We start from the raw sequence: 14899 nt of genomic DNA, 5'->3' as shown, positions 1-14899 counted from the left end.
GGTCTTCCATGGTTACTGGTGAGATGCGGGATACAAGGAAGGTACTTCTAAATGGCGGGGACCACCCGCGTAAAATGATGTACCTATAAAGTCACTTTTTTTATCATGTACTGTCTGCTCTATGGATACACTCTCTTGCATGTTGAAATATTGGACAATGATATCTATGAGTCAAACTTTCTTCATGTGCTTCATATTTATGGCCACAACCTCAATGAATATTAGTGGCATGCGATATATCTTCATGTATATATGTACCTCACACCAGCGCATAGCAGAAATCAAAACCAAATATCCCAATTAACTCTCGGGTGAACCAAGATAACAAAGCCAGCAAGATCTTAGATGCATTCGAAACTCTAGGAAAAATAAAATAAAATGTACAGCCAATGAACTGAAACTCCCATTGACGCCACCTTGTGGGTGGGCTAATGATATTAGAGCAAGTTCTTTCGGGAAAAGAACCCACAAAGGAACAAGATGCCATAAGAAGGTGCAGTGTAAGCCCCCAAAGTCAGCATTGTATTTAAAATCTCCTCGTCTTCAGTTGGTCCAGACGCCGGCAGCTCGGCATCTCCATCGCGCGAGCCTTCTTCATCTTTTCAACATCAGGGAAGAGCCACCCCTGCGCATCCTGCAACCTCCGTTCCCGCTCATGGGCTTCGGCATCACATTCATTCCGCAATGTCCTGACGTATTCCACTTCCACGCGCGAGTCTAGCTCCCGGAAATTTTTGGCACTAAAGTTATCCACATCGAGGGGGTTCACAAAGTAATTGAGATTGAGCTTCGGGGTCGTGCGGCCGAGGGTATGCGGGGAGACGGGGGTATCAAATCGATAAGAGGGCCCGGATGGGGTTGAGGAACCAGAGAAGAGAGAGGAGAGGAGCGGCAGGACGAACAGGAGAATAAGCGGCAATATCTGGCGAAGGAAACTGCGGCCATCAATCTGAGCTTCCGGCTCAGTGGCAGCTGCACGAGGCCGGCGGCGGGGCGTCTGGCCTCCAAATTGATGCACTCGGAATCCTGGGCCACCTCCCATATTGAAGACGAATTGTGGACCGCCTATAATAGTACACAGTTAGTTTAGGTCAGACAGATATCAGAGAAAGGAGTAGTCGTACCGAACCCACCACCGCCCATTCCGCCAAATCCACCGTTGAAGAACCGGTTGAACATTTCCTCGGCTGAGACCTCCTCGTCGAATCTTTGGCCTCCACGGGGGAATCCACCACCGCCGAAACCACCGAAGGGGGATGCGCCACTTGAAGCACTCGGTCCAGGCTGGGACCTGCTATCAGGATCGCCGCCAAATCTGTCGTACTTGGACTTCTTCTCCTCGTCGGAGAGGATCTGGAAAGCACGCGAAACCACTGTCACCATGCGTAAGAATCAATGTGTAAAGAGGTGGTCCCAGGGTTGATCATTGCTCACTCTTGAACGCCTCATCTGCGCCTTCGTACCCGTTCTTATCGGGATGCGTCAACAAACTCTGTTTCCGGTACGCCTTTTTGATCTCATTGTCCGTTGACGAGCGCTCGACCATCAGAATCTCGTAAAATGCTGTAGGTTGACATTTTCGGATCCGAAGCACAGCGGCCTTCTGATCATCGGTGTACTTGCGGTCCTGGTTGCCTTGTTTATGGTCGCGCGACGTCGCACCTCCGCGTTTGGCGTCTGAGCCTGATGCCGAAGCCGAGGGCATACCGACCGTGTGTTATGGGGAAAATTGGACGGATTCTGAACGGCCCTTGCTTGCTGTAAAAGGGAAGAGGGGGTTGAGGGAATCTGGAGGGCGCAAGGTGGTGTGGGAGCGCGGATAAAGGTGAACCAATCCCGCACGAAATATGGCTGGGCTGGCAGATTAATCAAACTTATGATGAGATATCCAAAGTAAAATATCGTCCTGATGAAGATGCAGCGGGATCAGAGCGACAGAGGTGGCTGATTCGGCGGGCATAAATTGGGGAAAAAGCGTGGTCTTAGGTGTCTTTGCCAAGCACCGGAACGTCGATTACACTCCGGACTGGACATTGCGATAACATCACTTGCCGAACTGATAAACCTGCCAACATCTCCAAGTTTGTGGCATCCAATTGTGAGTTGTGTTCAACCAGGTTCAATTTAAGGACGGTCTTATTGATATACCTGTAGAAAAGCAATTATTGGCTGCCAAAGCTCCAACCTTCCGTTTTCATCAAACAAACCCAGCTTCGAAGCTCAATACCTCATCATGGCGGCGGACGATTCAGTTGTCGAAGAGACCAAGCAGACGGTAATCCAGCGCTTCCGGGCGTGGGGTGGTAAGTGGCCTCATAATCTGGCTTCACCGGCCAATCGTCGAGGCAAGCAATGCCGCAAGTGATCACTCGCTAATGACGTTTCTCCATGCAGAAAACTCATTCCCACCCACGCTGCTCGCCTCCCTAATCACAGCCCAGCACATGCGCCCTTTCCAGTTCTTCCCGATGCTCTTCCCGCCTGTGCTGATCTTCTCCAGCTATGCCAACCTACAGGGCTTCAAGACGGACACTGCCGGCATCAGCGCGGCTTTCTCGGGGCTGTACCTGCTTCTCGCAGCCCGCCGTCGACAGCCAATCATGAAGAAGCTGGGTGTTCGGGGTGTCGTGCGTGGTGCGACTATGGGTTTGGCTTTGGTCAACATGATCGGTGGTGGGTTGGCGTACACTCTAGGTAAGAGGGAGGAGGAAGAGGATGCGTCATGATTGAGGTGACAACTCATAAGGCTGCGACATCGCGGTACCGCATTGGTGTCGCGCGCACTGTCATGTACCATATGTGTATCAAAAGTGGTTTAGTTGTGCGTTTGGGTAGTGGGGGACTTGAGGCCTCGGAGTCGGTGGGCATGGATTTGTTTATGAAATTATTCATGCATTATCATTATACAGGTTGAAGATGGACTGTAGGAGTCTTCCCAAGAGGCTACTCCGCCTAAGCACATATCTACACTTTAGAGTCTCCCGAATACGGTTGTTCTGACAACATAAACTGCCGCACCTGTTCGGGAACCAGCCAATTCAGGTCCTGGGGAGCGGATTCCAACGCCTCTCGGGCTCTAGTTGAACTCACAGGCCGGTCCGTAGGAGCACTACCATTGACGAGCTGGATCCGTTTGGCCCATTCCCTACGGCCGCCCTCGCCATCTCGGTCACCTCTAGCAAGGGCCGCTACATATTCGAGCTGCTCCTCTCTCCCGCCCCACTCATCGCTCGGCCGCATAGTCACACGCAGCCGGTGCTTTGACAAGAAAGGCTCCAAAGGCTTCAAGGTATGGTCGGGCGGATAGTATTTATTATCGAAGATCCGGATCAAAGTATCGTATCCCGTAAGATGAACCTGCTCCAGCGCAACGGGGTAAGAATCCGATGCCTCGATAGCAGCCGCCTTGTCGACGAAATAGGGCCTTTTCGTGACGCCGATATCGATCAACGGGACAGTTTCGACGCCGGGTGTGAGGCCCGAGCCGGAGAAGGCTGGTGATGATGCGAGGTGGACGCGGAGATCCCGGGCGAACAGCTCCATCATCGCAAGCCGATCTTCGAAGGAAGCTGGCTTGGATGGCTTGTCTGCATTCTGGGTGGCGAGAAGAAGGAGCAGCCGAGGGCGGGGCTTGGGATTTTCTAAAAGTGCCGTGCTGGCAATGCGGAGGTGGGCGCGGGTGGGGGGATTGAAGGACGAATCTAAGACATAGAGGGTCTCTGATTCTGCGGAGTGGTCGGGTGGGATGGTTGTTAGGACCTCAAAGTCTTTGGTCGAGGTTATAAATCGCTTCAGTAGTGAGGCATATTGTGTTCGGAGGGTTTGAAACGAGGACATGTCAATTGCTGAACTGTCACACATGTGCTCTACAAAGTTCCAACCGTTTGGGGGTGCGATGCGGCCCGTGTTATCCGATAAGATATGTCGTCACCGCCTTCGATATGGTCCCGAGGGGATCGGCATTCCCGGATGGAATATTTCCAGACTCCAGCATTCACCATGGTTCACGGAATTGAGATCTTCCCGCGCAATTCTTTAGGGATGCCTTACAATTCATAGTAATCCAGGGTGCTGAGGGGCAATGACAGGGGCAGTGACAGGGGCAGTGACAGGGGCAATTGAAATTTCAAGCGGGATGTTTCATCTTGAAAAGCTTCTCCGTGTCGTTGCGAGATAGGAGAATTTCTATGGGATATAACTCAATTTCTACCAAGTTTCCTAGACACAAATCCAAGCCCTTGAGCATAGACTTTCGAATAGGTCAAATCTCGCTTCAGTAGGAAATGAAACTATCATCTAGGCAACCGATAGCCCAAAGTCCAAGGGCCGTGCTTGGCCTAGGCCATCTTGATCAATTCACCCGATACACACGAGCGTGGACCGGGTTTTCTGTACCCCACTTCTCACAGACGGCATTTAGAGTGAATGTACATCTTCATTTTTATATGTATGGAATAAGCACATATACTGGAGTCCCTGCCCATCTTTATTTTCAAAAAGTAATTTATATCCCGAGAAGTGGGTGGAGGTGGGGATTGGGACACGGGTGCCTGGTTTAGATGAAACCTTTCGAGGTACTGTATATCGTATTATTACAGCCGAGTCAATTTCCTGATCCTTCCCGAAAGCCCCGGGGATCTGGCCGTATCTGTCTCTTCAATGATCGTCTAGGTTTTCGGCCTGTGTTTCCCCATATGTACATTTGTACGGATTACAATGTAGAGCCTGTGGGTTTTCTCTTCTGTACCCGAATATTGTCCCACGTTCATATCCCACGTTCATGTCCGTGCCCTAAAAAGCCGTTTGGACAAGATACACATTTGATGGTCTGATACCCCCTGTTAAGCACGCCAGAAGATAGGGGACATGTCAGTGACGCCACCGGCGCCACATCATATCAAATCCCCCCTAGAGAAAGAGGCTCATACCAATATCGTATAGTTTTTGGTGAGATTAAAGGTCACTGCCCACGTAGCTCACAATGGCTAAATTCAATCCAATCAAATTCCCGTGCCTGAGACAGTGGATCCTCATATATTCCGTCGATCCACCGGTATTACATTTGATATTTTGATTATACTCCGTACGGTACTATGTAGACATATTAAATTAAAAAAAAAAAAAAAAGGATAATTTAATTTAACGAGATTAAGGAAATGAGTTAATTAGCTTGGTCTCCATCTATTTCTCTTTCCTTCAAAGCTATCTTGACCTACTTCTGCTTCTTTCCTTCTCTGTGAGAAGCCATACGTTCCTTCCCTGCGAATTGATTTCGCACTTGCTCTGTCGCTCTTTCCAACCACACTCACTTAAACACTCACTAGCTTTGCTTTCTTGCTCTTCTCATCTCATCCTCACTTATCTTCTTGATATCCACCGTCGTTACTAAAAACTTCATCATGGTTGTCTTGAACAAGTTCTCCGTTGTCCTTATGGCCGCTCTGGCTGCTGTGGGTCAGGCCAACCACGAGGGTCTTCACGCTCGTCGTGTCCACGTCCGCTCCGTTCGGCCTGAGCCTTCCTCGAAGGCTTCCACCTCGACCGTTCTCGTTTGGCCCACTGCTGTCGAGCCGGCTCCTACCACTTCGTCTTCCTCTTCTGCTCCCTCGGTGACTTCCAGCTCCACTTCCGTGGCCTCTTCGAGCGTGGCTTTCAGATCCTCCGCTCCTGTTGGTTCTTCCAGCAAGCCCGTCGGTTCCTCCAGCAAGCCTGTGGTGACCCGCACTCCTATTAGCGCTCGTCCTACTGGTCGTCCCTCTTCCAGCGTCAGCTCTGTGTCTGCTCCCGCTGGCACCGAAGTCCCTACCACCAGCGCTGAGGTTGTGACTTACACCGTGACCTCTGGAGCTTCCACCAGCGTCATCACCACCACCATCTACAAGACCGCCACTGGCGAGCACACCGTCTCTGCCGTATGTGCTCCATCAGATATCCTATGCTTCGTACATTCTGAACTAACTTTGACATAGACTCAGTCTGGCGCTGATGCCTCGGTCACCAAGCCCGCTCAGGACACCACCAAGACTCACACCTCTACTATCCAGGCCACTAAGACTGAGACTGTCACCCTCATCGAAGTTCCCTCTCCCTCCGGCGGGGCTGGCTCTGGCAACGAGTCCGGTGCTTGCAGCGCCGTCACTGTTACTGCTACCGTCACTGAGACTGTGACTGCTGTATGTCCTTCTTGTTCTCTAACTGGTATGTCAAAAACTAATGTTGTTTCTCTAGGGCGCATCGAGCACCTCTGCTGAGACCACCTCTGCTGAGACCACCTCCGCTGCTACCACCTCTGCCGAGACCACCGCCACTGAGAGTACCACCGCGGTTTCTTCCACCCGCACTCCCATCGGCTCCACTCGCGTTCCCATCAACCGCACTCCTTCTTCCAGTGGCTTCGCTACCCGGACTCCCTCTGCCAGCCCCAGCGCCAGCGTGACCCCTACTCCCTCCTCTAGCGTCCCAGCCTCGTCCAGCAGCGCTCCCACTGGCAAGCCTTTCTTGCCCAACTGGCGCCACCACTTCTTCTAGACGCAATGCTAATGTGAGGGGGTCTCCACCTCCACATAGCGGCGAGTTGCGAAGCCGTTGATGATCTGAGAGAAAGTTCCGATCCCCTTCTACTCGCGCAGAGGCGTGCTGGTACTGTACCTATTTTTTTTTGCCAAGTTTCGGTACAAACGGTTTCGGTTTCGCTTCTTATCTACGCTCCATTTTTTGCCATGTTTCTTCTTTTCGACTTCTATTCTTGCAATGGTCTTGTCATGCTGGATTGTTCTTTGGGCCCAAGTTTTCCTTGCCTGCTTGCTACGTTTTGCAGGCAAATTTCAATACTGGACCGCGGCCCCCAATCTTCAGAACTTCTGACGTGAAATTTCCTTGCGTTACATTTTTACTCCCAATGTGAAATTGATCCATTCATACGACCGGTTTCCATTGGTCTCGGAACATTCTCTCACGTATTGTTTTGACGGGTGGTGACACGTCTGCTTTGAGGACTGGATCTCGCCTCTTATCTATTGTGTTTTTGAAGGGAAAATTCATCTTCTTTAATCTTGACAGATCTTCATTTTGCGAATGATCCCATAGTATGCGCTGTTTTTCGTCTTCATGTTTCTCGTTCTATGCGGAAGGCCGATGGCGGTGAGCAATATCGGTATCCTTAGGAAAGAACCTGAATTGACTTGAGGCTTTTGCCTTTTTACAAATAAACCCCCTTTGTAGGATAAGTACAACATAAAATTAAAGAGCGTGAGGCTCTTCACCTGGGCATCCTGGAGAGATAAAGGCCTGATCCATGTCGATCAGTGTTGATCTTAGGGCTGGTCAGTAACAAGACACAGATTGACGTGCCCAAGTGGACATGTAGTTATCTAGTCAAACTGGCCTGATGTCTCGGGTCATTTTATCCATTCCAGGATAATAATTAACGTACGTCAAGTAGGACACATACATATAATATACGAAATTTGAACACCCAGCTTCATCCCAAGAGGAGCTCATGGTATCCATCCTCCATCATATCTAGCCTGACTCTCAGATTGAATAATATCTACTATGGTATTGAATCTAATGCCTCAAGCCCTTCCTTCGCAATCCGCTCCCGCGTAATCTGCCATTCAACCCAGGTCACACCCTGTAATAAACAATCGGCTAGATCATCGAGTTTCTTCGGATCAACAGCACCCACCTCGTCCCCTATATCAGACTGAGGGGATATGGGCGATGGGGAGCGAGACCCTTTCCCTTTCCCCTTCTTCGTCTGCGTCTGACCCTGCCATTTCCGCATATACGCACCCGCAACACCATGCAGAGCAGGAGACACAGATTGATCAGCGAGCACGATCTTATTGTCGGCAGCAATACCGAGCTCCAGTCTCTTAAGACCATCGTCCGTGTCTGGACAAGCATTGGTGTTCTGCATCGCAGCAGAGAGCCACCGTCCGACAATATCGATCTTAGCCTTCTTCACTTCTCGCGCATTGAGTTTCTTCGTCTTTTTCTCGACTTCTGATTTTTCACCCACCTTCCCTTTCCCGGGAATTGATGACCCAGATCCACCCTCGAGCCAATACCTAACTACCCGACTCGGTTCAACACCGCGAACAACCAAATCCGCAACATCCCCGCCCCTCTCCTGCCGTAGCGTTTGAAGAACGGCATACAACATGCCCTCCATAATGCCAACACGCAGTGTCCATTCAAGAACGGCACTCCCGCCGCCTGAGCGGAAGCGCTGGCGCTCTATAAGCACGTGAGTGGGACGGTAGGCGGCTATGAGTGATGCGATTAGGGTGTATGCATTTTCAGCGTAGATGTCTGGGTAGTATAAATTTTCTTCTTTTGTAGATTTGGCGATCTTCGCGGGACTGTCTTTCTCCGTTCCTATTGGGAGAATAGATTGCGATGATTCTGTGGCGCCATCAGACCCGGATATTGATTCAGCGGGCTTGACCAAACCGGTATTATCCCCGGGTATTAAGTTCAAACTTGATATCTCAGAAATGGCGAGTCGGTGCCAGGCTGTTAACACCGGCGCCCGGGGATGTGCTGTGTCTATCCCGACACCTGGGGCATTAGAGCGGGGCACGAGCAGATGCGCGAATGCGAGGTTCTGAATCCCCATATCGATGCTAAGGATGCTCCATTGCTTTGCGGGGCTTGATTTTGACAAGTCTGCTGACTTGGTCTCGGTCTTTGTCTTGCTTGCGTGACTTTTCGTCGATACCGATCGCCGATCGATCTGTCGATCTTGGCTTATGCTGGTGCTGTCACTAGCAGTAGAACTGTGATTGGGAATACTAGTGACACCATCTGCAACACCATCTGCGGCAGCCGACAACTGCAACTGCAACTGCGCCTGTGACTGTGAATGCAACGTCAACTCTGTTGCAATGCGCTCAATAAGAACACCCTTCGTACCAGACGATTGGATGCCCGTTGCGCGCGCGATGCGCTGCAATTGTGCTGATTTCAAGCGTCCGAGCCAAGGGGTTGGGGAGTACAGTGCTGCAGAGAGACGCATTGGGTATGTTTCTGCCAAGTGTAGTATTGGGGAGGTCTGGGCTTTCCGGTACAGGCACAATCACTTCAGATTTCCCCAATATAACGGCAACTTTAGGCTGGATGCATAAACATTTTTAGGGGGATTCTTTAAAGTGGATCGGCGCACGGGCCCATTGGGCCGTTCGCGGCTACACGATGTTTACTTTTGTTTCCAAGGATATAGAGAATAGGATGTCATTTTTTAGAACCTCTACTTGACAAATAGATATTATATGCGTACATATTGTAGGCGCCTTTTTATTTCCCAGACACCGAGATCCCCTCAGTAAAACACCTAGTTTGAATAAAACTCCCCCCGATAGGCAAATGCAAGGCGCTGAAAAGCAAGTCAAACAAACACTCGGCAAAGCTGTAAACAATAACACCAAAAATCTAAGGAGCAAAAGTAAAAAGAGAAGCAAATTATACCAAGGAAACCTGCTCAAGCTCCGCAATTGCAATCTCATCTCGGAGATACAACAACGGAGCCCAAACACGCCAGTGTAGCACACCCATATGAGCAAGACGCATCCCAATACGCTCGATATCCGACTGCTGCGGTGTCAAAGCCAGTGAGGAAGTATTCACTGATCCAGACGCAACCGCAGTCCCAGTCTGCGGTGCAGCAGGACCCATAGCGACAGGCAATGGAACCCGCTGCGACTCACAGATCGCTAGCGGTGACAGCGGCAAGTATCTACGAGCCGCCGCCAGCGTGGTAGCAAGGATCTTGCTACGCATGCTATTTTGGAAGAAAACGAAGAGCTCGGATTCATTTGAGAGGTGCCACTCGAGGGCTTCCTCGATAGGGACAATGACCTCGTCTGCGACAATAGGGTCGAGCTGCAGCGCGGCACAGGCAAAGCGGGCAATCTCCAGCGCGATACAGCGCATATTTTGTGTCCAGCGTTTTCCGCCGCGGTGATCTGGGTCGTCGTCGTTGTTGTCTGGGTTTTCTGCAACGCGGTTCTCCAGGTCCATGCCGTCTTCCATTAGGGACCAGATGCGGGATCGGAAGGTGGAGTAGGTTTCTTCTGGGGTGGAGAGATACCGCTTGTGCTTGTTGACGTAGGACTCGAAGATGTACCAGGCGATGTCGAGGTTGATTAGGTTTTGGACTGTTGAGCGGAGTTGCCAGAGGCGCTCAGAGTCGAAGAGGAAGGTTTCGGGGAAGTCGGCGGGTGGGCTGAATTGGAGGAGTTGGGCGGTGATTCCGCGGAACAGAGCTTCGAGGGGTTTAAGAGAGTCTTCTGTTTCTGGGGTTGAGGTTGTTTTTTGGGCTTCTGCGTTTGCATCGTCTTGGCGGGCTTGCTCGCGCACTGAGAGATACCAGTGGCGAGCGGGCTCGACCTGGAAGCTGCCGCGGTTCATTTTGCCTTGGAAGTATTCTTGGAGGAAGGGGACTGTATCTTCGATGAGGAGAACGCGGAATGCTCGAATCTGATGGTTGGCGACGTCCTATAGAGTCACAGATTAGTTCGGAAAGTTGCGGGGATCAGAAGAGTTTAAATGTGACATACCAACTTCATCGCCTCTAGAATGGAGAACAATGTTCGCAGACCGTTGACAATCTCTCCGGGATCATGAGACTGTGACCCTTTTTCGATTTGCTCGACCATAGAGTCGGCCCACTCGTCTCGCATCGGAGCACAATGCGTCTTCAGGAGCTTCGCCAGCCATTTCGCCAGTGTGAGCATGTCGAGAACGCCTTTGCGTATTTGCTGCATGAGCAATGGAACTTCCAGGTTCTGCATGATAGTTGGGTGATCCCGTTCTGGAACAAGAGTCTTGATGACATCCTGCAATGTCTCGAACAGGGCGGGCAAACGGGGATCGAAGGTGCGTCGAGTACCATCACTCGACTCGACTTGCTCGGTGGTGGCATCGGCAGTCGCGGCATGGAAAGAGTAGATAGTAATCTCCACGGCCAATGAGTCCCAATAATCCGCAGCTTCTTTCCGCTTGCGATGGCCCTTCTCCCCGTCTAGGTCAGGCTTGAAGTGCAGGTCGCGGTCGAAGTTGGCGTCCATGCGGAGGTTGATGTTGCCCATGATACAGGGTAGGTCAAGCTCGCTGAGCGTTTTCTTAGTAACCGGCGGATATCTCCGAGCCTTGCGCAATAGGCGCTGATCGCGGGAACCTAGTCCCAGTTCCTGGGGTATACTGATAGCCTCCGGTGACGGAGAGGGCTCTCGAAGCCGAGAGACAACGGCTGGTGACGGGGATGCGGTTTGTCGAGCTCCATGGGGATAGGCGAAGGGCGGCTGACGACGACGGAGGGGGTGAATAGAAGTTCGGTCGTCATGATTGTGAGAATCTCGCCCCTCGTTTTGGTGATACTCTTTAGAACGACCACCTCCAGCACCATACGCCTCTAGAGGGCCTTCGGCGCCCTCCTCCTGCGGCCGGGCTTCTTTAGTGCCTTGTAGATCCATCGCTAAGCACGATATATCTGAACCTCCCCCTACTCAGACAGTCAGATAAAAGGAAGATTTGGGGGTGGCAATGGCGAGACCACGCCATGCACCTAAGCACAGAACAAGGCGAATACGCCCCCTATGCAATTCCCACAACTCACAAATTTAATAGCCCCTGTTTGCCTCAGGCAGGCAGCCAATCCGCAGTCACCGAAAAGTGATGCAAGTGAGCTGTCAATTCCTGTGGAGCCGAGGATTGCTTGGATCTGCGTCGATCGCCTCGTGGTCCCGATCAGGGGTCCAAGGATAGGGAGAGGATAAAAAGGGGTGGAAATTAGATTATTTGAAACAAAAGAAGTATAAGAGTCCAAATAAAAGAGAATATAATTTCAACACAAAGAGTTGTGTAATAAGGAGGGAGGGAGAGTATGCAACGTCTCTCAAAGCATAAACCTGGGAATTGCAGTGTATACTCTCAAGGCAACAAGTCGCAATGTCGAGAAATGCAATGCAGGATAAATCGACAAATCAAAGAACTAAAAAAAAGAAAAGAAAGAAAAGGAGTTGGCAAAGCGACCGGGATGAATATAGTGAGTGTATCCCAGATCTACACACCGGATTCGGGTGGACGCAACCAGACATTCCTATGCTACTACCCGCGAGCAGACTTCCCTCGACTTGGGATATCTCGCCATTGTCACATCTTTCTATTTCCGATTTTGATGCATATCTGCATTTGATGTCCAAAAAAAGGGGGGTATTCGCCTCACTTTGAACCTTGAAACCAGCATTGGCCACGTGAGTATGAGTCTCATTTTTTCGGGGAACCACTGGGTGCAGTCGGTTTGTGCATTACCAGGTACATTAGTATGTACTCCGTACACTCTAGGACACTTGGCAAGTGTTGACAGAGTATCGAGGAGAGATGAAGCAGGGCCCCTCTCGTCGGGATCGGAATGTTTTCGGTTCGGCGTACCTTATTGCCTTACTGCCTTGGCGCCTTGGTACCTGGATATCTTAATGCCTGATAGACAAGGTCTCTAATTTCTAAGACAACCCTAACTAGTTAACTAACGAAGAAGCCCTTCGCTGGTATTGTAACCACGTACACGGGCCCTACCAAAGTGTAGTGGTTGTGGAGAAATAGGGCATAAAATCAATAGGTGTTTAGCCAGATATATCAGTTTAGTTGAATTAATTTAATTGTGTTTTGGTTGAGATAAATATACTTGAATTTAATAAGTTCGGTGGGGTTTGTCCAGCTCGGTGGTGAAATACGTTATACTTCACCTCCTTCGCCATTAACTCTCACCAATTGATCTTCGCGTTCAGCTCGGATCTGAATAAAATTACGGTAATTCAGGAGGCATAAGCTGCTTATAGACGGATATGAGCTCGACCGAGCATCAAAATCCACTGGCCATGTCTTTGACCCCAATATCCCCGCGAGCCTTATTGACACCCAAATCTGGCTCAACAACCGCCCGCTGAATAGCCCAATAACCACCATCATGTCTAAGAAGAAAGAGATAAAAAGGAAACATGATTTCCACGTGGAATAATATCTACATGAGGATCCTGAATCTTTATTACGCAGGACTACAGACACAACTTTAAAGGTTATCCTAGCTGTGCAAAGCACGTCGAGTTCCAATCATGAATATCTCGGCACTGCTTTACTTCTTTCATGCTCTATGGGCAGCTCCTGGGTTTGTCCTTTCGCGGAGAATTGGTTCATACAATACTTCACGGTTTGAAGTACATACCTTGCCGAGCGTTTCGGACCTGCCACCTAGCTGGGCTGGTCGCCTTCCGGTTCCAGGGACAGAGGCTGGAAATCAGATTTTTTTCTGGCTATTCCAGTCAGAGCAGTCAGCATATGACGACAACTTGATCAGTATGTCTGATATAGGAAAGGACATGCAAAGGTGGTTGCTAACAAGGTTGTATAGTTTGGTTCAATGGCGGCCCTGGTTGCTCATCCTTGATAGGTCTAACGACTGGTAATGGACCCATTTCATTTGATGGCAATTCAGCTCAATTCATTCGCAATCCGCACTCGTGGACAAAGCTGGGCAATGTACTTTACGTTGATCAGCCCGTCGGCACTGGCTTCTCCACGGCCAGCTTCCCCTACCCGGTTAAGAACAATCGCCGGGTGACGACGGACTTTACGCAGTGGCTGCGTGGCTTCTTCAATTACTTCCCACACCTGCAGTCAAAGCAGATCCATCTAATGGGAGAGTCATATGCAGGCATCTACATACCCTATTTTGCATCGGAGCTTCTCGAGGGCAACCATTCCGTACCTCTCAACGTGCGTTCGATGTCTCTCGGTGATGGATCTTGGGGAAATGGAGCAGCCATGGCGACCGTTGGAATGGGCAAATATCTCAGGTCCCAGCTGGGTCTCCTCCAAATTCCTGAAGACGTGCTATCTGTCTTCGACGAAGCAGATAGAACCTGTGGCTTCAATGACGTGCTAGCAAAATCCGACATATACCCTCCCCAAGCTAAAATCCACATCCCCGGAAACCCAGAGTACTTCAACCTCCGACGTCGAGGCCTAACAAGTGCCGCCAACGCTGCATGCAACATCTCACCCACATCCCCAGAAGAAGTCCGCACCTCAATCTTCAACTCAACCTGCTACGGCCCCTGCGCCGCCTTCTCTACAGCAAGTGACTACCTAACAAGTGTCTCTACCAACCGCAAAACCCGCGGCTGCTTCGACATTTACGACATCTCCCACGACTGCAGCGCCGTTTCAAAGCTCCCACTAATAGCAGAGTATTTCGGTCGCGCAGACGTACAGACTGTACTCCATGTCGAGAACAGCGGACTCTACAGCGCCTGTAACTCCACAATCCTGGGTACACTTCTTTCAGCGCCCTCCCCCGTGCCGCCGGAGTACTTCATCCTCCCATCTCTGGTTACGAAGCACAATATCTCGCTCCATATCTATTCGGGCGAGTGGGATATGTTGATCAACCACATTGGTGCGGAACTCTCGTTGCAGAATATGACGTGGCGCGGGGCGCAAGGCTTCACGCAGAAGCCAAAAAGGCCATTCTTTGCTGATGATGCTGCGCCATCGGCAACCAAGCAGCTCCTGTTTGAGCATACGCCGGTGGCTACTACGCTCTCGACTGCCACTCAGACTGCTGCTGTTGCGGGTACCTGGGCTATGGAGCGTGGTGTGTCGTATCATTTATTCCGTGGGGCTGGTCATAGTGTCTTTGTGAATAAGCCACGCGAGATGTTTTCCTTCGTGAGGGATGTGGTTGTTCCGAGGGCTCACTGATTGGATGGACACCGATTCGGGGTTTGGAGTTATTGACTTTGGTGATTGTAACATGTATCTTCTTTAGAATCTTTTCTATTTTCAAAATTGACGGCCAAGTTAGCATGTGATTGAAAGGGTCATGTCAAGCTCGTAA

At 50.5% G+C, this 14899-nt stretch overlaps 7 protein-coding genes across 7 annotated transcripts; 3 read left to right on the top strand and 4 right to left on the bottom strand.

The window, feature by feature from the left end:
* Positions 1-526: 526 nt before the first annotated feature.
* N7447_010647 (J domain-containing protein) lies at positions 527-1705 on the bottom strand (the record flags this gene model as incomplete). Its single annotated transcript, XM_057234909.1, has 3 exons — positions 527-1065; positions 1125-1373; positions 1435-1705. 3 exons carry the CDS (start codon positions 1703-1705, stop codon positions 527-529), a joined length of 1059 nt encoding a protein of 352 aa, XP_057081129.1.
* Positions 1706-2233: 528 nt separating this feature from the next.
* On the top strand, positions 2234-2726 carry N7447_010646 (uncharacterized protein; the record flags this gene model as incomplete). The annotated part of the gene is made up of 2 exons (XM_057234908.1): positions 2234-2303; positions 2395-2726. 2 exons carry the CDS (start codon positions 2234-2236, stop codon positions 2724-2726), a joined length of 402 nt encoding a protein of 133 aa, XP_057081128.1.
* A 238-nt stretch (positions 2727-2964) lies between these two features.
* N7447_010645 (nicotinate-nicotinamide nucleotide adenylyltransferase) lies at positions 2965-3837 on the bottom strand (the record flags this gene model as incomplete). The annotated part of the gene is made up of 1 exon (XM_057234907.1): positions 2965-3837. One exon carries the CDS (start codon positions 3835-3837, stop codon positions 2965-2967), a length of 873 nt encoding a protein of 290 aa, XP_057081127.1.
* A 1562-nt stretch (positions 3838-5399) lies between these two features.
* On the top strand, positions 5400-6528 carry N7447_010644 (uncharacterized protein; the record flags this gene model as incomplete). Its single annotated transcript, XM_057234906.1, has 3 exons — positions 5400-5912; positions 5970-6173; positions 6229-6528. The coding sequence occupies 3 exons, from the start codon at positions 5400-5402 to the stop codon at positions 6526-6528; spliced, it is 1017 nt and encodes a 338-aa protein (XP_057081126.1).
* A 1024-nt stretch (positions 6529-7552) lies between these two features.
* Positions 7553-9022, bottom strand: N7447_010643 (uncharacterized protein; the record flags this gene model as incomplete). The annotated part of the gene is made up of 1 exon (XM_057234905.1): positions 7553-9022. The coding sequence occupies one exon, from the start codon at positions 9020-9022 to the stop codon at positions 7553-7555; it is 1470 nt and encodes a 489-aa protein (XP_057081125.1).
* A 443-nt stretch (positions 9023-9465) lies between these two features.
* Positions 9466-11477, bottom strand: N7447_010642 (TCP11 family protein; the record flags this gene model as incomplete). The annotated part of the gene is made up of 2 exons (XM_057234904.1): positions 9466-10500; positions 10563-11477. The coding sequence occupies 2 exons, from the start codon at positions 11475-11477 to the stop codon at positions 9466-9468; spliced, it is 1950 nt and encodes a 649-aa protein (XP_057081124.1).
* Positions 11478-13088: 1611 nt separating this feature from the next.
* Positions 13089-14763, top strand: cp9 (putative serine carboxypeptidase; the record flags this gene model as incomplete). The annotated part of the gene is made up of 2 exons (XM_057234903.1): positions 13089-13356; positions 13412-14763. 2 exons carry the CDS (start codon positions 13089-13091, stop codon positions 14761-14763), a joined length of 1620 nt encoding a protein of 539 aa, XP_057081123.1.
* Positions 14764-14899: the final 136 nt, after the last annotated feature.

Source organism: Penicillium robsamsonii, assembly GCF_028829455.1.
Source record: "Penicillium robsamsonii strain IBT 29466 chromosome Unknown utg000007l_segment0_segment0, whole genome shotgun sequence".
Taxonomy (NCBI): domain Eukaryota; kingdom Fungi; phylum Ascomycota; class Eurotiomycetes; order Eurotiales; family Aspergillaceae; genus Penicillium; species Penicillium robsamsonii.
The sequence above is the reverse complement of the archived record's forward strand: the minus strand, read 5'-3'. Positions and strand labels throughout refer to the sequence as shown.